We start from the raw sequence: 23178 nt of genomic DNA, 5'->3' as shown, positions 1-23178 counted from the left end.
TACACTAATAATGATAATTTTAAGGTCAGCAACCAAGAATAAAAGCCATGGAATTCCACCAAACTTTGAAAAAAGCCTGGAAGAAGATGACAAGGTTTAATTTCAGGAACTGTATTCATCCGTGACGTAAAAAAACGACTGACAAAGAATCAAACTGAAACACAATCCAATATTAAAAATGCATGGAACCTAAAATTAAATTACGTTAATCTACCCTTTTAAAAACCCGATTCACTCTAAGGACCACTTCAAAATTACAAAACCAGATTGACCAGGATATGCCATTATATTTGGATTTGGATGGTTTTAAATCAATCGAGGCATATGAGTATGCCAGCAAATACAGCAATTTATAAGTATTGCTTCCTCAGCAGATACCCATTTAGCATTTAAAATGAAACAAGTCCAAAAAATGTTTCTTTAGCATAAGCATATGCTTCCTTGTGGGAACTAAAGCAAGAACCACTTATCCTGCTGAGTTATTCATCCCAGGCCATCATACACTAATTCCAAGGGTTAACAACCCAAGCATGATTAAGGGTAAAGAAGTATAATTCCTAATTTTGCATATGGATGCAGTTTATCAGAAGAAACCATACCTGGTGTTACTTTTGGTAGAAATTGAAATTTAAAATAGCAGATATTATGAGCTTATGGCAAGATAAAAAGTCGATGATAATGCAACTACACAACAACAGGAACCATGACTTGAGGTCCTCTTCTAGAATTACATAAAAAGATGAACCATTCTGTCAAAGGACTGTACTTTAACTAAACAAGTTTTTGGCCCTACATTTTAAAGCTTGATCACATAATGGGGACATCTTAACCAAGACATAACAAAATTCAAGAAGGAAATTCCAGGAAATTAGCTTTTTTGAAGAGGCATCTATCATTTCACTCATCAGATTGCCTTGGGGGAATCTCAGGTGTCTTCAGTACAGGGGTCTTGTTTCCTTTGTGTGCTGTGACCACTCCTCGAAACTCTTCCACAATACTACTGTCCTTGAATTTCAGAGCAAATGTGGTGAGTGCATTCTTTCCTTCTCCCAACACTATTGACACAAGCAAAAGTTATGCCTCTTTTATCCATATTAGTAAGCGACATATCTGGGTAAAGGCTTGCATTCAGGATAGTCTGTAGTTCCCCCTAGCCCTCATAATAAGCCTTGCCTTTTCACCATCAGCAATAGAGATGTTCACTTTAAGCTCTCCCTTTCCCCTTTCCTTCCACCCTCCATCTAAATACTCATATAATATAGCATCACCAGTGAACAGTGCCTTCTCATTCTCTTCACCTGTTTCAACAGGCACCTCCTGCATGGAAAGTCTGCCGCTTTTTAGAAGCATCTGGTGCGTACCAGGCAATGATGAGGAAGAACTCCCATTGTTTGTAAGCCCAAAGAGAGATCCAGAACTTGCACCAAATGCAGATCCTGTTTTAAGCAATTGAACCCAAAAGAAAATGAAGAGTTCGAAAAGCCAGTTCCTGCAAGCCCTGTAAATGCATTTTGGCTACTAGACAACTGTTGAAATGAGCTAAAAGATCCAGCTGGCATAGTTGCATCTTTATGGTCATTTTCCTGCTTTTCTTCTCAGTCTCATCTCCAACCGCCTTATCCATTTCACTTCCAGCTTTCTTCTCAGTTTCTTCCCCATCTTCCTCACCTGCTACTTCTCGGGATTCCCTTTTGGCTTCTTTTCCTCCATTTTGCACTTCCTTACCCATTTCCAGTGGCTGATTGACCCTCTTCCACTGTATCAGTTTTGAACCTTTTCATCACTCTTAGCTGCTGACATATCAGTAATGTCTTCTGCTGACTTCCTGGTGATTCTCTCCTGTTTCATCAACTCTTAGCTGCCGACACTTCATTAATGTCTTCTGCTGACTTCCTGTTATTCTCTGCTGTCCCCTCTATTCATTCACTGCAGCTCCACTTTCAGTTTCCTTATCTTCATCACCAGATTTTTCAATCTTTTCATTATTACTGTTTTTGATCTTCTGAGACTGTTGTAATCAGCACCCATTTGAGGCTGATCGGCAGGGCTAGTTGTTTGTGCACCAGAACTGGTTGGAGGAACCAAGCGAATAACAGCAAAGGATTGGAACCAGCAGATGATGCAGGTTGATGGCGCCGGACCTTGACAATTTTTCTGGTTGCCATCACTCCTCGGTGGCTCTTTGAAAAGTCCCCATCTCTGGCTCAGGAGCATCATCATCTGGATCAGGATCATCCTTAGAGAGCTTGTCTACCAGCTACTCTCTTCTTGGATGAAGGAAGGGCACTTTCTGCATCCCCCATTTAGGTAAAGTTGATGTTGACAATAACTAGCCAAAAGAAATGTGAATGCTTATGGTAGCGATAGTAGAAGATATCTCCTGCAATATACAGACCATCATAAATCGCCTCCTCTGATATAAATGCAAAATTAAAGTATTAAACAAACCAAGAAGAAAACTATCAAAATCCAAGTTTTCCATTTTTTCCCTTTCAAAGGGCATAAAGCAATTGACACAAGAAGAAAAGAAAAGGCAAGCGCTTGGTGCATCAAAATGAACTGATATACATGGTTAAAGAACTATACAGCTAGGTGTAAGTTTCCATAAAGGAAAAAGGACTGGTAGCAGTTTCATCAACATTTTTGTGTTTGTCCTTTTATTTTGATGAACGATAATAGAAACTGGATTTTCAAGCAAGTACAAAGACAGAAGAACTATTATTCAGAAAATAGCAATCAAAGAGTAAGACAATTTCCCATAAAGGACTAATAAAGACAGGAAAAACATAAATCTTCCAATAAAGCAAAATATGGTATGAAACTAGAAATAAATTCAATACATGCAATATGGGCATGTATAACAAAGGGTAGCTTAATACAGCAAGATACACTATCTCTAGACACTGGAAAGATAATAAAAACAGATGCATCTAATATTAAGCGGTGTAAAATTGATGGCAACGCAACAGAATAAAAGATTGATAGAAAGAAGGACGACCTTTTGACTGGTCAATCCCTGTGATTTCCTACTAGTAGTAGCATACCCGATATCTAGCAGACTATGAGCCCTTAACTTATTCATGGAACTGTAGCAAAACTTTGATCCCCAGACATAATTTCACATTTTCACAGGCAATAAATTTAAGTAGCTAGAAATGACTCTTACTGGAAATCACTATATCTAAAAGGAGCACTCCAAAAAAGCACAAATAATTGAAACTAGCATCTGTTTCCTTGACTAACTACTTCTATGGACAAGACCAGCAGTTCCAATAGCTACTAGTTCCGAGATAACTGTCTTCACCTCAGAAATCGGTCCAACTGCAGGAAGAAGAGTTGGCCTTCACCAACCAATATAAGCACTAGAACTCACAGTCCGTACAGCCACAATGATTATCTCATATAGCTTCATCTGAACCAGAATCCCACCAGCCATACAGAGACTATATACTGCACCAAATGCAAACTCATAACCTAACAGGCAATCAAATACTAATAAGTCTCTGGTCGGAAGCTAGAAATGACGCTCGTGAAGAACAAGCAGACTCTGTAATTCAGCCGGATGGAATAAATATAAAACTGCATGTATCATAACCTACAACAGGCGACTTTCATCCTTTGCAGCCAATCAGGGTGTGCAATGGAAGGATCACGTACAGCTTGGATTGCCACTTGGCCTATTTCTGGCACATGATCAATTTTCATAGGAAAAACTGCTATCCGGATTTACAAATTATAGCTACAGTGCCATGAACAACATATTTGCTTTCTGCCTTTTAAAGAACTGACAGCAAGAAAAACAATCAGAAAATATGGATGTTACATCTCAAGAATCACAAAAGAAGGAATACTCAACTCCGTATGTCACAACAATTAATAAGCCAAAAATTAAGTAACTATGCAAGATATAAGCCACCCGTACTTGGGGAACCCAAATTTTAAAACATCTAGCAAAGCAAAACACGTGACACGCATGAGTAGGGTATGATAAGCATGAGGAAATGCGGATATATATATTGACATTTCACAAACTAATAAAGAAGCAGAGGTCTTTCTTGAACAAACAAAGTTTCTATTAAGGCTGTTTTTATATCACATGAATTTCCATCTATTCTTCTTGAAGACAATGAGTAACATATATTTGATGAATAAATAAGGCAATCACTGTTTATTGCTAGAAAACATATTTCTATAGACAGAGAGAGAGAGAGACGAGAGAGAGAGAGTAGACTACTAAAAAATGCAGGAACAACCGATTGCAAGAGAGTAAGCATGATACAACATGAGAAAGCCCCATTTATTTCAAGAGCTTAAATAATGCATTCAGGGAAAAGGAGAGGGTCAATGGCATTATTACATAGCTTGCAAGCTTGTTGGTATACAAATTGTAAGCTATAACCCTAAAGTACCTTGCTAAATGAAGACCTACATAGTAATTTGAATTACAGAAACCCAGTACTTCGCAATGCAATAGTTTTTGTTATGATGTAATACAATGAACTCTCTATGTCCAAATTCCTCATATTAGTTTCCTAATTGAAACCTAAATAAACATATGCATACAACAGATCAAAGCACATGAACAACGCAAATTATTTTTCAATTCAAGAAAAAAAAATAAAAGCATGTGGGATAGCAATGAAATATGGGAAAGTAAGGGCAAAGAAGAAAAAACATAAGGAGTTACAGTGACCAACCAAAAAAGTTCTACATGGATAAATGATTAGCTGCATATGCTAATTAAGATATAATTGAGTCACTTCAATTTTTTTGTTTTTTTTGAGAAACAAGGTAATTAGATTCACGTCTTCATGCCATGTTGACCGGTAGATGTGCATTGCATAAGGCATAAAATCAGATTCCAAGATAATACAGCACCATGTATCTGGAAAAGAAATAGTATTTTGATGGAAATGCTAGACGGACTCAAAAGAACAATACAGAATGAAGTGGTACATATATCAAAATAGCATCACTCAACATGGCGGAAGTTACCCAATACGCAAAACGTTAACTAATTATGTCCATTGAAACTTAGAGCATTCACGGATGACGAACAGAAAATTTAGATCAAGAAATGACCAGACCATGATCTTTTCTCATCATATCTGACACATAGAAGAAAAGCCATCTGAGGATGAACAAGAAAATTCGAATGAACGATTATTTAAAAAAAACTTTTCTAATAAAACTAGGAAACTATTTTGCTTCTTGACTGCCTGACCTATCAATCAAGATAGGGATTCACCCCAAATAAGTCGTTTCCCGTACTGCAAGCTGAAAACATAGCATATTTTATTATAATAGCATCAAGAAGTAATATATCTCAAATAAAGAAAGTGATGCGAACGATTAGGGTTTCCAAAACTTGATGGTTTCTACTCAATTCTTGAGCTCACTGGCAACAAATCAAGAAACAGGTTTGCGCAGATCATCCAGAAATGAGAAAACATAAGTCGATTCTCTGCGGTTGAGGAATCTTTGACAGCCAATGAGATCGCTACAAGAAATTGCAGAACAAACTACCAAAAAAAAGATAAAAAAATCCAAGTTTTATCGGGGAAAAAATTGAAGGGGCGAAAGACGAACGGAAAGACTTGCCTCGAATCTATGGAGACGGGAGACAGGAGGGAGAAATTTCGAAAGCACAGAGGCGTATGTTATGATTTTGTCTTTCCTCTTCCTTCCACCCTCCGCAGCTGAGAGAGGGAGCGATGAAGAGAAGAAAAAAAATCCGGGCGTTGAAGCGACGGGGATTGATGCTGCGGATCCTTCTTATATATATTGGCGAATTTAAAACCCCTATTTTTATTTATTAAAAAGATTAAAGAAATGGGGAGTGGGGACCGAATAATCTCCATCTTGCCCTATCCCAGGCGTAGCTTATCTCGGCCGTTCCAGTTTCATGCCGTTTAAATAGAGACGTCAGATTATTAGTTGCCTCCGATGAGATCAAGATGTTCCCGTTTTGCATAAATTCGTACTAAAATGATATAAATAGTCTGTCTTGGCCCCCAAAAAAAATATCTCTATCTTAAAATAAAAATAAAAAAATTCTGTTATTTTATTTTTTATTTATGAAGTTTAAATTATTATTTGTTTGCATGAAAATGGAAGAGCAAGCGTAGAAAACTAGTATCTCAATAGAGAGAAGCAAATGTTATCATGTTATGGAAAACCAACCTTCCATATTTGTCCCAAAAAGATCGAGTGCACCAAAGACTAGGTGATAATGTTGTTTATATTTGTATAGCCACCAAAGCTATACAATACATTCTTGCAAGTTCAATTGCATGAAATGATTGTCAATGGTTGAGCAATTTGGGTTGCTAAAGTGGTTTAAGTATTCAATATCCACGATAAAGTGGATAGGATTATATGCAACATTTAATGAATTATTATATATTAAACACTAATCATGGCTAATGAGTTTAGATACTTAGATGGAAGTGTTAAAATGATCATTTTGAGAGGAGAACCATAACTTTTTTTCCACCACCACCTCCTCTTCCTCATCATCGTCATCATTATTATTCAAGTTCAAGTACTGAGATACACAATCCAAAATTAAATTCTGGATATTTAGTTGATAGGTGGATGGCCATGAGTTAGCAAGTCCCAATTCACCTCCTTCTGTTCAAGTCCAAGTACTCAGAATGCACCATCCAAGACTTCGAATTTAGAATCTTATGTTGGTAGACATGATGTATCGCCATTAGGGCAAGTCCTAGTTCACCTCCTCCTAGCTTAAAAATGCTCCAAATACCACCACCACTAGATATAAGGTCTAGATTTTTTTTGAAAATGATAATGGTAATTTTCCTGAGAAGTGGCATTGTTTGGGTTTAAAAACTAACTCATATTTTTCATCACCTAACAAAAAGATATCGTGTATGTTTCAAAATTCAATAACTACCTAATTATTGTAATTGAATCATAATTATACTAACAAATCAGTTTTCATTTTGACTACTCAGAATCTCCACTTTGTGCATCTAGATAATATTTCTGTTACTAATTTAATAGCATTTTAATTATGAAAGAATGTGCCAAAAATATGCCTAGTTCTAAATGTGCATCTTGAAAAGTATGAACTTTGAGTCTTGCACATCCATGTGCCTGAATGATTTTTGGTAACATACATAACAGAATTGCGCTTACATAATGTAGATATATATAATTAGATCTAGTCTATATATTTGAGCTTCATTATAAATGCTCATTGTCAGATGTCTATATTAAAGGCCATCATATATTTTTCAAACTGACACTCTATATCCTAAGTGTTAAGTTGGATTCTTTTTATATTTTTACTTATTTCAGTTATTCTAATGTCATTTTTACCTTTCTTAACCAAATTGGATCAGCTTCGATGATACTACACATGAGATGATGATCTATGCAACAAATTGGGATCCCAATTTAACCTATCACTTAGGATCACTAGTATGTGGCTTCTTTTTAGTTGACATTGCAGCAAATTGATGTATGGCGTAGTTTATATTAGCATCATACATTAAAGTAGCCTGTGCTGTTAAATTACACTCATTCTATCTAGACCACCAAGGACAGGCATTTGTAACCTGCTTTCCCTTCATTCCATTTACATTTTCAAACATATGCCGATTCGCTCATCGCTACATAAAATGAGTGGATCCTTTTGCCAGAGAATATATTCCTACATCATTGCACATCATCTTCCATGATCTAGATTTATTAGGAAGATCACTCTCATAAATGAGAATTATTGCCCGATCCTATAGCGACGCAGCCAAGATGCGTGTTTGATAAATAGAGATTATAAAAACCAATGGCTCTGATTGGTTGCATGCACGGCCAATGGTGCAATGGAGTGTAGGCAATATTTTCTCCAAGACTAAAATAGTAAGACAAGACCATAAATTGCTTTTTAGCAACAAGTACAACATGCATCGTCGTCATTCGATTCATCCAACATCATACTAAACAAGATAAACGAAAGCCATTGGCACTAGATCACGCTCGATTGGAGTGTTATATCTCCTTATTGCTAAGCTATTCAAGAGCAAAAAGAGTGATGGTTCGGGTGTTGGGAAATTCAGTCAAGATTTTGACCGGAGACCAAGATTCAGCCTCACACCATTTTTAAAGAAGTTGTGCCCAGTTGAGCCTGATCGTCTGCATGCGCATGTAAACAAGAAAATGGATTCAAACAGTACTTCTCGACCATCAGATCGAGATCAAATTACTTCAAATCTCAAAGGAGTCTTTGAATCTCCATGCAATATCCAAGTCCGATGGCCATATCAATAAGGAGAAGGTCTCATATCACTTCTCACTCTTGAATTGGTTACTGATTCCATGAAAGAAGTGAACTAGTTTGCCTTCGACGGACCCAAAACTTGTCAAAGACCGCACTAAAAGCCAATATCTTAATCTCAGGTGGCTTAAAATACTCACTGCCAAATCTCCCACTCCATGTAACTGTAAAGCAAGCAAAGTTTAAGCTACATGCCCTTTTCTTTTTCTTAAGCATTGATATTTCTCAATGGCGGATGATGCGAGGATTTCTTTTTGTAATTATCCAAGATGATTCTATTATTCTAAACATAGACAAAGCTGTTTTAAGCCTATACCAGGCAGCCACTAATTCAGCCATAGAAAAGACGCGGTCGTGATTGGCATAGATGTGGACATCTCGGCCCATTGGATTTCGAGTAACAAATCCGACGCCTGCAGAATGCGGCCAAACAGAAGTATCGAAATTCCTTTGAGATAGCCTGGTTGGGGTGCTTCCAGGAAACAGTAATTGTGAAGAAATATCCGCAAACTCCTAAAGTATATGGCAGCCCCGATGCTAGAATCTTTAAGCTTAGTAGCAAATGAATGCATCTTATATTCTTCAAGAAGATCAGAGGCTGTTCGTCTCTCTAGGCTCCATATTAAATGAAGCACTGTTACAACGAGCGCCTTCTAGGGTCAGATTTGGGACTCAAATATATCAGGGCCTTGGCTCTAACATTAGTCGGGAAGATTGGAGGCACGGAAAATCCAAGTGGGGCTCAAATCTGGAGCTGGGGCCCAGATGAATTAGACTGGCCCAAATTCTTTCAATTTAGCCCTGGGCTTGGACCAAGCATCGTTGGGTCGACTTCATATGGGCCTAGATTGAGGATAAAGGTCGAACGAATTTGAGAAACCTTTTTGACGGTGACATGGACCTGAATCCTCCAAATGCGATCGTGTGAAGCCTTTGGCTCTGAATAACTCAAGCATAACTCTGCTCCAGTGATTTGATTGCGTGTTAGAACTCAATAGCAGGCTTTCGACCTCATTATAATTTTCCATTTGGTGCTGAGGGAAGTTTAGAATATGTACATGCATGATTACGTTGGTGATCGCTATCCAACAGCTCCATATTTGAGCACACTTTTTTTTTTTCTTCTGTTTGGTAAACGAGGAGCATACCTTTTTGTTTAACTTGAAAATAATGAAAGAACATATACATACATACATGTATGTGTGTGTGTATTCAAAAACAAAACCTCAGGATTGCCTGTGCTGGAACCTATTTGGAAGATAACAAGCAAATTTACGGGTAGTAGAAGCAAAACCTAGGGTCTGTTTGGCATTGCGCTATTTTCAAGTTTTTGTTTTCTATAAATACTGAAATACTATGGGGAGATTGATGTGAAAACAAGCGAGCACAGACTTCATATTCTTCTTTTTTTTTTTATCTCCACTTGTTTTTGAAAGCAATGAATCTTTGCTTTCAAAGCTCTAAAATTTTCAAAACCATTTGAAAAATAAAAGAATTTCGCCATACAGGGTTCGGTCTAATATATTTTTCTTCCTAAATTTTGAAAACAACTTCTTAAAATGGAAGCAATACAAATGGCCCTTATTTTTCTAATTTATAAAACTATTTTCGGATTGTGCCTTTTCAGAATTATTTTCAATAATATCATTAAGAATTTATTTTTTAGAAATAATTTATTCATATTAAAGGCCATGAATTGTTTTTTTTTTCCAATGAAACGCCAAACAAACCCTTACTTGCAATTCTTAGGTAACCACAGACCATGACTGGCACACAATCCACCTACTCAGCAAGCTAAGGGCCCACTAGTTTTTCAATTGGAAACCAAATTAGAAGGATGAACAAGAACAGAGGAAAAATTCATAAATTATCAAGTTGAAGTTGTAGACACTAATTGCATAATTATAATCAATGATTAACAAATAGACATTGAAGGCAAACTAAATTGGTACCGGAAAAAGGCAAATCTAATCTTAATCCACTCCCTTTTTGCAAACCCTTCATCAACAGTCTTACTGCTTTAAATTTTCATATTGGTCAGAAAATTTAAATCTAATGTCAGTCGATTCCATGCCCCATGAGGAACCGGGTATGTGCGGTGGTCGCTCGTGATCTGAATCTACTGCGTGGCTTTGCCTTGTAAAAGTGGGGTGGTTATTTGATGCTTTGTACCAGACTGCACGGGGTTTGCCCAACCCTGTGAGCCACATCGAATCCCATCGTTCACAAGGCTATTACTTGTTTTTACACCATAGTTTGGCCTCGTAGCATGATTAAGTGGGTACTCTCTAATTCAATTTGCAAACAAATTCGGCAAGTCACAGCTAAAGCTAAAATCCCAAGCCAACGCACATCTAATCAGACTACCCCAATTTAGTTGCACATTTAAGAAATCCAATTGGCGAGACACCCAGAAGATGGTGACCTTAATTAAGCTGGCCTCCAAATACCCGTGAGTGGAACGCAACAAAGGAGCGATAGCAGCAAAGACCCATGATCTTATCAAAAACATCACCAACGTTTCTTTAGTGCTTCCCCTCAACCCCCCATTACTTTTTAATATTCTTCTAATTATTAAATGGTAGAAAGAGAGACACGGTTGCAGCATGTGCTCGGCTAGCGATGAAGGAGCGAAACGTTCAAAAGTCATGGGGCCCACGAGAACATGCGCCGAGTGGTGGAGCTGGGACGGCATTGAAAAGTGGACGAAGGGCCAACCATCGGCAACAGTCCTCTCGCCATATGGGAGCTCTCTGTAAAGCTAGCGCATTTCATAAACATATAGAGTCCACCAGAGAGAGAGAGAGAGCGGGCTAAGGACTGGGCTCGTATCTGTCGCAAGAAAGAAGGGAATCTGGGTAGTATCTTTGCAGAAAGAAGGATTCCCCTTGCAAATCCACTATTGGATTAGCAATGATCATTTCGAGATCTCATGCAGACAGATGCATAAATAAGTTCAGAATGCTTTAAAATATGTATACGATTTTGATCCAGATCAATTAATTCTTTTATGCATCGAAACCTATTAATTTTGGTTGCTTCTTCATTCTGATCTCGCATTTCTATTCTCCCATCTAGCTCGGCAAATTTCATTGGATGTTTCTTTTTGTCACCTTTTTCTTTCACCACGCATCTTCATCCAACCAAGGATGGTAACCATAACCAACAGGTTGAACTTGTTTTTTTGAGGCCTCAAGGAGATATCTAAGATCAAACTAGCATTGATGAGATCTCGATGTTATTCGAGTATATATTACTTAGTTGTGATAGTACCAGAACTAGACTATGTAGGTGCTTCAATTTGATGTGTTCATTGACACACAAGTGTATATTGGAAAGACAATGAGTGTCTATCAATAACTATTAAATATGTATCCATGCCAAAGAGGTTCATTTGTGTATTACCTGTACATATACCATATATTAGTAAGATAACGATCTAGACGATGTATTACCTCACTTTTTAAATGAGGTAGTGTGCATCAATCAACTATTGGGTATGTACATCTACATACCAAAAAGTTTGTATTAAAGTATGTTGATGCTCCAGCCGGGTTCCACAAAGTTATTAGATTTCTCGGATGATGAAAAGCCTTTAACATCACAAGATGCGGTGGATGAAAATAATCAAAGATAGAAAAGAGGGATGCTACCAACACTAGAATGCTTGTAGTTGAAGAGAGGGCAAGAAAGGAGAGATTATTTCCTACACTACATGTACACTACACAGCCATGGATGACACCAATCACAGCCATTTATTTATTAAGTCACACATTAAATAGACATCTAATGTATCGCTGTAAAATGAGTGGTTGTGAATTGATGGCATGCAGACAGCATGAGCATGCAATGCAAGAAATAATTTCTCATAAGGAGAGCCTAGAGAGAATTCAAAACGGAAAGATAAATAAGATACTCTTCTTTTTAACACTATTTTTCGAATTTTTGATTCAGTCCCCGCTAACTGGGAATACCTGCAACCAGGCGAAGAGAGCAGTTGGGGCTCTAAAATCCTACGACAGGACACCTCAAATGATATCCTCTGATGACCTCTCACGAGAGATTTTTTGTGCGACGAACCATGCCTTAAATCAATAGGTAAAGATGGTTAATTTCCAAGCAACGATAGGAAAAGATTTGAAAAGATAAAACTGAATGATGGGATTGCGAACGGAAGCGCGATCCGGTATGACAGCTAATCTCGATGGCTAACAGCGAGCAAGGAATGAATCCCGTATCCTAACCCACATGCTCCTCCTGAGAGGCTGAGACCGCTAATAACCTGACCCAGGTCTGAAAACAAATCAGAGGCATCACCGGAGATCACGGCGTAAAAGCGGGGGCCGAGACTTGGAATCTAGAACAGCAACCTATGCGGCCATGCCTAATAGAAGTGACCCACTGACCTTTTGTTCCAATTAGATTAATAAATTCATCAGCAAGTTGTTATGGGCAGAGATACATAAAACACAAAGTAAGCAAACAGATACAGAATAACAGAGCAATGGCAGAGCAAATAACAGCAGGAAAATTCAAACATAAGAGTTTAACAAAAAGCAACTATCTCGTTGTATAAGAAGAAAAATCAAGCAGCTGTATACAGAATAATAAGGCAAATCAAAGCAGAGCAAGGGAAGATAAAGAGGAGATTGGATGATAGCAAAGACAGAGCTTGAAAGAATTCGTAAGTAATGATCAACAAATATATAAATGAAGAAGAAAGTATAATAAAGGCGACAATACCACAATTTGATCTACTTGTTCTTGAATCCCATACTCTCTATACATTCATTATCCCTGCATCTATTCTCATGTTCTCTTACTCTGGTCTCTCTCAACCATTTATTCACACCCAAATTAATTTTGAGAGATTCCCCAAACTCCCCTGTTCCTCCCCTTTTTCATGTTCTCTCCATCTATTCTTCATCACCATGGATGAATGCTTCGTCTTACGTGACTTGTCGCCTTTTTCTTTTTCCTTCAATTGGAGGGTAGTACACACCAAAGGGAGCGAGAGGAACCAGACAATGGAGAATTCAATGGACCACAAAGCATGACAAGAATCCAAAATGAATGAAATACTTTCTTGCTTCTCTATTAATGGAGGGAAGAGGAGAGTGAGGTGGACAATTCTCAAAAGAATTAATAGAACGGAGGAGGCGGTGGCGATGCGTATGAGATTCCAATAACAGGGCGCAATGGGCCTTGGTATAGAGGGGAGGGTGCTGGGGAAGAAGGTGTCGTGGTGGCGGCGGAGTTTCACAGGTTTGGGGGGCGGTGGAGATGAAGGCATAGGTGGGGTGCGGTGACTGATACTGGTAAGGCGGCGAAGGTGGCGGGAGAGGGGGGTGGTGGTGATGCATAATGGTAAGGCGGCGAAGGTGGTGGAGGTGGAAGGTGATGGCGGAGGCTTATAGTGGACTGGTGGTGGTGGAGATGGTGACGGCGGCGGTGGTGAGGGAGGTGGCGGCCATGTAATATACCGGTGGTGGCGGTGGAGGTTCTATGCACGGAGGTGGTGATGGTGGCGGTGGAGGTTCTATGCATGGAGGTGGTGATGGTGGCGGTGGAGGCTCAAATACACGGAGGTGGAGGAGGAGGTGAATTAGGTGGTGGAGGCGGCGAGTACAGTGGAGGTGGGGAGGTGATGGATAGTGATATGTAGGTGGTGGCGGTGAATTAGTGGCGGGAGGTGGTGAATGAGGTGGTGGAGGCGGCGAAGGTTGAGGTGGTGGTGGTGGAATGGGGTAAGGAGGCGGCGGAGAATAATGTGGGCTGGGTGGTGGGGGGAGGCGGAAATAGACCGGAGGCGGCGGCGAGTTGGGCGGCGGAGGTGGTGGAGACCGAACACAGTAGACGGGCGGAGGTGGCGAAGGCGGAGGCGGAGAAGGAGGCGGCGGAGAAGGGGATGGAGGGGGTGGAGAAGGTGGTGGCGGAGACGGAGATGGTGGAAGGCGGAGAAGGCGGCGGGCGGGGACGGAGACGGTGGTGGCGGGGAAGGCGGTGGAGGAGATGGAGACGGTGGCGGCGGGGAAGGCGGTGGAGGAGATGGAGACGGATGGCGGCGGGGAAGGCGGTGGAGGAGATGGAGACGGTGGCGGCGGGGAAGGCGGCGGTGGAGGTGGAGATGGAGATGGCGGCGGCGGAGATGGCGGCGGACGAGAGTAAACTGGAGGTGGAGGCGGCGAGGAGGCGGCGGGGGAGGGAGCGCCGGCACGAAGGGGGCGCACCGGAAGGAGTTGCAATCCACAGGGTGGGACAAGAAGGACTTGCATTGCGCCGCGGATCTCTGCACCGGCCGGCCGGGCAGGCAGTTCCTCCGGTCGTCGAAGGACGGCACCTTGAGGCACACCGGCGGCTCTCCGGTGAAGAAGTTATAAGAGAAGGTGAAGTTCTGAAGGTGGGGCCAAAGTGCAGATCGAGGTCGGGATCTTGCCGGAGAGGAGGTTGTGGGCGACATCCAGCTGCTCCGAGGCTGAGCATCCATCCGATGGAGTCCGGCAGGGGGCCGACGAGCTGGTTGAAGCTGACATCGAGGACGGTGAGCTCCTTAAGGAGGCCGATCTCGGGAGGGAGGCAAGATCGGAGTCCGTTGTTGAGCGAGGATGATCTCGTTGAGGGTCCCTGGACATGTTGCCGAGGCTGGCCGGGACGCATCCCCGGAAGCGGTTGTTGGCGAGGACGATAACGGAGACGGGGGAGTTGCCGAGGTGTCCGGGATGTCAAAGGCGAAGCGGTTGTGGTTGATGAAGATGGCGTCGAGATCCCTTGTCGAAGAGGGACTGGGGACGCCTCCCTCGAACTCGTTGAAGCGGAGTCGAGGTACTTGAGCGACGGGAGGCGGAGGACGACGTCCGGGAACTTGCCGGCGAAGCGGTTGTTGCTTAGATCGAGCTCGAATAGTAGGCGGAGGCGGTCGAACTTGTGGGGGACGGTGCCGCAGAAGCGGTTGGAGTTGATGTGGAAGAGGGCGAGGTCGGTGAGGAGGCCGAGCTCCTCAGGGAGGTAGCCGGCGATGTCGCCGTGGTTGAGGTCGATGCCGGCGACGACGGTGATGTGGGGGTCGGAGGGGAGCGGGGCGCAGTAAACGCCGGTGTAGTTGCAGACGTTGGATCCGACCCAGTTGGAGGTGAGGTTGAGGGGGTCGGAGATGATGGCCAGCTTCCAGGCCTGGAGGGCAATGTAGGCGTCCCGGAGATGGGAGTTGGAGAAGCTGAGCGACGGGTCCACCGTCCCGTTCTCCCCCCGGTCCCCGAACTCATCCCGGTAGTAGAGGAGCTGCCGCTGCCGGATGAACCCGGCCTCCGCGTCCGTCAGCCCATGGCTCGAAAACCCAAGAGCCGAGCCCGTGAAAGAGAGGACACACAAGACCAAGAGATGGAGATGTTGCGATCTACTGCCTTTCTTCATCTCATCCTCTTCTTCCTGTGTGCTGTGGTTTCGGATGTTGAACGGGAGAAAAGAACGGAGAATGATGGGGTTGCTGCGGGCGGGTGGCCTTTTCCCCTTTTTTCGCCGTGGCTATTTCTTCGGGGGGAGCGACGAGAGATGGAATCCCCTCCGGAGGGACTAAAACATCAAGGACAGCTAAATCCCAGCTCAAACCCCACCCAGCCTAGGAGGGAGAGAGAGGGATGGCTACGCTCGGTCCTCTGATCTCACGTCTCTCTCTCCGCTCTCTCTCCCGCTCTCTCTGTGTTTCGTTCCGTCCCTGGCCTCGCCTTCTCATGATTTATGGGTACTGACATTCTGAATTTATTATTATTAATTCATGTTCGTCTTTTATTTGATTTTAAAGACGGTTTCGAGATACAAGCACTCGCGGTGAGAATTTAAGATCCACGAATTTGTCATTCAACCAAAAAAAAAGTAACCTTGTTCCGTTGTTCGAACTTCGAAGTGACCTGGGAGTTTGGAAAGTTGGCTGGGGGGAATGCTTTTTATTTAGAATATAAAGTCTGCCACGGGTGGACACGAATGAAGATGCTTTATTATTCTACCATTTTTAACCTTATGCACATCTTGCACTCGGCAAGAGCAAGATTAGAAATGCTACCGTTGTGCGCGTTTGAACTCCTGACCTGATAGATAGATAGATTGGAACAACAAGAGGAGACTAAAATAAATAATAATAATAATAATAATAAAATTTATAATGCAAGGAACTGCATAACAGATTGGCAGTAGAGAAACCGGACGCGAGCAAACCTCGAGGCCGCCTTACCGAACCTCTCCCGGTGACTTTTAGCTTTGCCTGGCGGTGCCTTTCTTTAATTTAAATTAACTGCTTAAACATTTGAAAGACACGGGTTGGGGACCGGACCGCGGAATGAGAAGGGAGGCGTTTAAAGAAATTAAATTAGAAATATCTGGATATATTATATAAGTTTGGTGACATCAAGCGGTCAGCATTGATCTTGTTTGAAATAAAAAGAAAGTCGGGGCCATTTCGTTATTCGGATTGGTAGTGGATGATGATGGTGATGGCCATGTTTAGATGGTTTTTTTTTTTTAAGGAAAAGAATTGGATTCTCTTTGTTTATTTATAGGGTATCGATGAGAGTAGAAGCGGAGAGGCGTGGGCCCCGCGGAGGGCAACGCGGAGGTGGGAGCATGCAGCATGTGAGTGGGACCCACGCGTCACGTCCTGCACGGCTGGATCGTCGGCGCCGAGGCCCGCTTGCACACCGCGTCCCCGTGAAAGCTACATGTCATCCCCTCACCGATCAAATCGGACGGTTGGATCATCCGTGCTTATGATCAAATCCCACGCGTCCGTTTCAAAATTCGGGAGCTTTCTCCTGTGCCGATCGTGTCAGTTGCTCGCCATCAATTCCTTGGCTATTTGTTCCAGAGTCTGTTATTCCAAACTAGACTTTCTTGATTGGCTTTACAGAGCCACTTGATCCCCGAAGCTAATCGAATCATTGGCGTTCCGAGAGTCTTAATTCTTCAATAGGATGTTGTCTAATTAGAATTGATTAGTTATTACTTCTCGTTGCAGAATCCTAGGTAAATTGATGTGTCCGAATCTGATAACCCGGATCTTTTTTCTTTTTTTTTAAAGCAACCTAAAGGTCTACGCATCCAACCAACCAGCCTACTAAATGCTGTGGACCCCTCTATCCGTCTGTACTCACGGGGGCATGCATGTAACTTCAATCTTTAATAAACTATATTTACGAATAAATAAGATAACTAAACAAAATGATTCATCTAAAAATTTCCATCAAATTGTGGTTGAAAAAATGAAGGTTCCACTTAGTGCTGCACAGCTTATATTCTCGAAACTAGAAGATGCTGTAGATCGTGACAAAGAATGATCGAAGCGCTGACTCGCAACAAGAGAATAAAACCACTAAGAATTAGCTTGAATAGAATGATGCATGGCTCAATTTGTCTCTCCCTATTTTTTGCCAATTACCATTGGTAAAAAGCTTTTTAATTGTTAAAGAAAGATGTACATATTTTTTTTTTACAAGACTAATAGATAGTAATTCTATATATTTCAATTATTATGCAGTATATCCATAAAAAAAACGTTATTCAGTATAGCTAAAATGATAGCAACACCATGCACCATATTTTTAAGAATTCCAAGTAAATTATGGCACTCTAAAAGTGAACTAATGCAGATGATAGACAGATAACTAGCATAAAAAAAATTATTTACTTTCTACAAGACAGCCCTCTAAACTTAATTTTACAATTTTGAAAAAGATTTTCTTTTTTTAACTTTAAAACCTCTACTTGGAAATTTTCTTCAAGTTACATAATACAAGTTCTGATTACTATGCCTATCAACATCTGTTGTGGTTCAAATTTGGCCCGAGGTTGACCATGCTGGGAAAGTCAAGGAAGGCAGTCGACCAGAGCGGAAAAAGGAAGGCCACCTTCCGTGTGACAGCGTACATGCACAAAGTTTCACCGGTGATTCCAGTGAGAGCCTTCCGACGCTCAAGTTAGAGTGGATTTCAGTTGGTCCAAAAGTCCCTTAGGCATTACCTAATGGAGCTATTTTATAGTTCCTATAGAGGCGCCTAGGTGGCGGAGACATAGCCCATTCTCATCATGGGAGGAGATGGCTTTTAGCAAGATGGCATGTAGCTAGAACATGCTTGAGGCGCACGACGCAGGCCATTCTTGTGAACGGTAAGGTGTTAATAGGTGTGGCAGGATATGGCTAGAGTAGCATGATATCGTTCTTGGTTGTCGTTGGCCAGCAAGCAAAGCATGGCGCAGTGAAGTTATAATGTACGCCACGTATGCGGACATGGGCACGTATGTGGAGGCAGTCGTGGGCGAGGTCGAGCTTGATGAGATGTCACATCATATACTCGGTGAGGTTGGCTTAATGGGTGTTGAGGTCGGGCTCGTTCAGAGGCCGCGACATATGTTTAGTGAGGTCATCTTGGCGGGTGCTAAGGTTGGCCTAACCTTCCTGGTTCCGAGGTTTGCTCAGTAGGGTGCTCCGAACTCAAGGGTTGAGGCACGTTGTCGAATAGGGCGCCCCGAGCTCGATCGGAGCGCGCTGTCTAGTATAAGGGCACCCTGAACTCGGGTCGAAGCGTGTCGGCAAATATAAAGGCGCCCTGGCTTTGGCCTGGGCGTGTCGGCGAATATAAAGGCGCCCCGATTTTGGTCGGGGCACGCCATCGTATAGTCCTGCGGTCAAAGAATCTCTTTGGCTCGCGGCCGATGTGGTAGGGCGCTCCAAGGTCGGGCTCGGGACGTCGTTATAAGCATTAGAAGAGGTTATTGTATGTTGTAGCAGCGAAGAGATCCGACCGAGGTCAATTGAGCTTTCGACGAAGTCTGCTAGCTCTTAGCAGGACCGTGGTCTGGCCTAGTCGGTGCTGAGGTCTGACCGGCTGGAATAGGATGATCCCTTGTTCTGTGTAGGACAATTCATCTCCCCCCCCCCCCCCCCCCCCCCCCAACCCAACACACACACACACATTCTTCTTGTTAATTTTTCTTTCTATCAGCTGTACAAATTATACAAGTTGCTAATTCTTGTTGGTAATTGTACAATTTGTCAGAAAGAATGGAGTCCAAGGATTGGATTCCATTCTTTTTGATCCCAACTCTGCTAGCTGCCAATTGGCCATCTGCCTTGAGCATTAATCGAGGGGTCTCACACGTACACCTGATCCAATCGCCCCCTCATCGGACTTATCTCAACATGGCTGAAGGGCACCAACATCGTTCCAGCCTGTGCCAAAAGTGGCTGAGTGCATCGCCAAAGAGCGGCGCCCAACTGAAAACTATACGGCGCCGTGCCCCGATTCAAGCAGAACGCGCCAAATGCCAGCAGGCAAATAATAACTGGACTCCTCTCCTTCTTCCCCTCCTCCCCTCTCCGCGTTGCGCGGCGTATCAAAACGACTTCCAGACGCTACGCTATCCGCAACGAGACGGCACCCAGAGCGAGCGAGCGAGCGAGCGATGGTCCCCCCCGCCCGATCCCCACGACGACCGGCTCAAAGCGAACGCGGCCCCGCACCCAGTTGACCGTAGAACGTGCCGAGCCGTTCGAGGGCGGCTGGTGGTTGCCTCTCCGGGTTCCACGTGGACGTCGATCATGTGCTTCTCCATCAAACCCCCCCTCGCGGTGGAGTACGCCAGGGAGCAGTTCCATTCCATTATTATTCCAAACAGATTTATCCATACCAACAACCACCTCCACCTCCTCTTCTTCCTCCTCCTTCTGTTATCATATCCGACCGTCCATTCCGTTCTTCTATTTTTAAATGCATCCTACTGCCGCTAAAGTCTTCGGAAGTATATAGAGACGGTTTTGGACTTGCTCGCTGAAGAGTAGGTTGTGCTCCCCTTCCCATGCTAATTTAGCCGTGCAGAGCAGGCCGTTTGAAGTATTGGCAGTTTTTTTTTATCGGATAAGTGAGGGTCAAAGATTAGATGACTAACTAAGAGGGTCGGAGCAGGAATCGCGGAAAAAGATGACCGGAGTTCACGAGACAGAGGGGAGAATGAAGATTCGGATAGGAAGGGTTCGGTTGCCGGCCGACTATGTCTCGGCCGTTTCGAGTCCTATAGTTGAAATTAAGCTGTAACCAAGTTGCATTGTAAATTAAGAGAGATCTGGAAAAAAGAGAAATGAGACCTAAAAAATAAAATGAAGAGAAAGAAGGTATTTATACTATTTGATTTATAAAATATCTTTAATTTATAAATTATTTATTTTGATATCTTAATCTAAAAATATAACAAATAGTATATATAATACGAAAATATAATAACTTCTTACCCGTGTCTAATTATATATATATATATATTGATTGAAAAATTAAAATATTACTAAATAAAAAATTATTATAACAATGAAATCAATTCGGAAGCATTTTTTTTTTATTCTAGCGAGTAATTATAAAAGGACTTTGTTTATCACAAAAGCATTCATCGTTCCTAACCTTACTTCACTTTATTGTTACTCAAAGACCCCAATGAACTTTTTTTTTCATAAAAATTATGTCTTAGCCTTATATAATATTTTCCAATATAATAACATAATAGTATTAAGTAAATATAATACTGTAATAATATAATTACAAATTGCCACTTATTAGTGTCGATAACAATAACACCAGCTCAGCCATAAATACTGGATTAACACAATTATCGCCACGATGCACATTACAAGAAAACGTTACCATGCAATCAACACACGGTGTCACCCGATATTACGCAGTTATTGCGCCTTCTAATGATTAAGACAACGAAATCCTGCTCCATCCTATATATAGGAGTAACCAAGGGACCCTCAGGCAAGCACTATTGAACCCTCTATCAACTTTATTTTCTGTTCCTCACTGTTGTTCTAAAATTTTGCTGACTTAAGCTTCACAAAATCTCCAATCGAAAATCTTTCAGTAAGTGGACTTCTTTTTAGGTCGAGCTCGCCTTCCGAAGAGGTGTCGACCAGCTTTCTTTTTTTGGCTTTGCGCCGACCTATTTTTCACCTCAGTACCAACCGTCCTCAGTTCAAATTCTAGTTGCAATAATATTATTTTATGATAGCAACTATATTATATAATTATGTTTAGTATAATATTATTATATTATTATATTGTCATAAAATTATTAATATATTGCGAAGGTAGGATTGCAACTTGTGACCTCTGGGCTAATGAAGAAAGTCATCCTACAAGTTGCATGTAGCCAATTTTCTTGTAAGTCAGCATGCCACAAATTGGCGACAAGGGCCTTGCAGCTTAACATGCAGCCTAAGGGTTCAACCACAGGCAACCAATATGCGGACTAGCTCGTCTTGTAACTGGATTTGCAGTGCAGTTTGATCGGCAGCAGGTCAAACAGTCCCTAATAGTAGACTGCGTATAATATGCTATTTCTACCAAAAATTAATAATAAAAATAAAAAATCGGTCCGCGAGCGTCGGACACATTGATCCGATTGCAACTATCAATTGACGTCGCCGGTAACCTCGTTCAACATCGTCCTTCCCATGCAATCACATTGCCCATCGCATCATCTAGCGTTGCCAATTTTGACTCGGAACGGGCTAATACGATAAGATTGCCTCCAGCCAAACAGATGCCTTCAAGAAAAAAGTTCGTATACCCAAAAAGAAAAGAAAAAAAAAAGTTCAGACCTTTTTTTTCTTTAAGATATAACAATCTACATTCAAATTCCTTTTAAAAAGTGCGCAGTCTATAATTTGAGTAAATGAACTACTTTATTCACGGAGTGACACATGCTCCTATTAGTAGATAGAGGCAATGTGCATAGAGAATAATAAACTACTATAGACTCAGCCTCGTTGATCGTGCATTTTCAGGAGGAGGTGGAAGTGTCGGGCTATCCAAATTGGGCATGTCCTTCGAGAGACGAGCCAAGCTGCTAATTGGATCGCCTCGTTTGCTGCTCACCTTCGGAAGAATTTATCTAGACTCAGCAGTCTTCATTTCTTTCTACTTTGCATAGTCTTTTTGCTTCTGATGTAGCTGGTTGTGCTGTTAAAGAAGTATGAGCAGCCTATTCAACAAAAAAGAAAAAAAAAAAAAGAAAGAAAAAACATTAAACTCTTGGATAGATCCCACCTTCAATCACTGCGCCGGAGCGGCCCGTCCACCTTAGCCCAAACACGCGTATGCCAGCTGTAACGCAACTGAACCTACTCCCACAACCTCACCCGCTACTTTTCATCATGTAACCCAAATGATACATGTGCCTACTTTAAGATGAAGCTATCGGCCTACTAAATGTCACCTGCAACTCAAAATGATTGGTCTCTTTTAGATTGAAAAACTCAATGGTGATATATTGCATTCCGTTGGCACTAGAAATCAAACTATGGATTTGAGGTCAATCAACAACCGAGGTGAAAAATCAAAATTGATGTCGAAGCTCTAAGCTTGGAGGCTGCACTAGAGAGTTTATGGAAGCAGCTGATGGTAAATGGACTTGATAAGATTAACCATCTTGGCCGATGTCCATTATTGAGATTGCTGAGACATGCTTAACCATTCAACAATCATGTGATAACAAGCAGCTAGCCATAATAGGTCGCAAATGAGCTGGATCATGATCACATCTTTATTGTGCATTAACTATCTGTTGGGGGAATAAGATTTTTCCCCCCAAGTGACACAAATGCCCCCAAGAAGCCGCACAATCGCCGACCCTGAACAGCCGAAGTCGGCGTCCGACCTCGGAACGCCCGACCTCAAGACATCCGACCTCGAGACCTCCGACCTAGGAAAATCCTGACGCTCAAGGTCTACCCTTGTCAGCCACCTACTACGGCCGTACTCCTCCGAGGTCCAACTGAGGACCATACCCTGCCACTGCTTCAGCATTTATTGCGCATGGCCGTTGTAACCCTCCGGTTCACTCC

The 23178-nt window shown here is 42.1% G+C and overlaps 3 protein-coding genes across 3 annotated transcripts; all 3 read right to left on the bottom strand.

The window, feature by feature from the left end:
• Nucleotides 1–621: 621 nt before the first annotated feature.
• Nucleotides 622–1757, bottom strand: LOC120111515 (nuclear pore complex protein NUP50A-like). Its single transcript, XM_039128665.1, is given in 5 exon segments — nucleotides 622–1050; nucleotides 1052–1137; nucleotides 1140–1452; nucleotides 1455–1597; nucleotides 1600–1757. Coding segments are annotated over 5 exon segments (825 nt in total). The 5' UTR covers nucleotides 1730–1757; the 3' UTR covers nucleotides 622–897.
• Nucleotides 628–2311, bottom strand: LOC103709734 (nuclear pore complex protein NUP50A). The gene is given in 4 exon segments (XM_039128666.1): nucleotides 628–2099; nucleotides 2102–2167; nucleotides 2170–2245; nucleotides 2247–2311. Coding segments are annotated over 4 exon segments (375 nt in total). The 5' UTR covers nucleotides 2304–2311; the 3' UTR covers nucleotides 628–1923.
• Nucleotides 2312–12972: 10661 nt separating this feature from the next.
• On the bottom strand, nucleotides 12973–16016 carry LOC103709787 (leucine-rich repeat extensin-like protein 4). The gene is given in 11 exon segments (XM_039128664.1): nucleotides 12973–13779; nucleotides 13781–13882; nucleotides 13884–13958; nucleotides 13961–14487; nucleotides 14490–14706; nucleotides 14708–14770; nucleotides 14772–14900; nucleotides 14902–14925; nucleotides 14927–15012; nucleotides 15015–15116; nucleotides 15119–16016. Coding segments are annotated over 11 exon segments (2550 nt in total). The 5' UTR covers nucleotides 15711–16016; the 3' UTR covers nucleotides 12973–13146.
• Nucleotides 16017–23178: the final 7162 nt, after the last annotated feature.

This window comes from Phoenix dactylifera, chromosome 8 (assembly GCF_009389715.1).
Source record: "Phoenix dactylifera cultivar Barhee BC4 chromosome 8, palm_55x_up_171113_PBpolish2nd_filt_p, whole genome shotgun sequence".
Classification (NCBI taxonomy): domain Eukaryota; kingdom Viridiplantae; phylum Streptophyta; class Magnoliopsida; order Arecales; family Arecaceae; genus Phoenix; species Phoenix dactylifera.
Note: the sequence above shows the minus strand (reverse complement) of the source record. Positions and strands in the feature narration are given on the sequence as shown.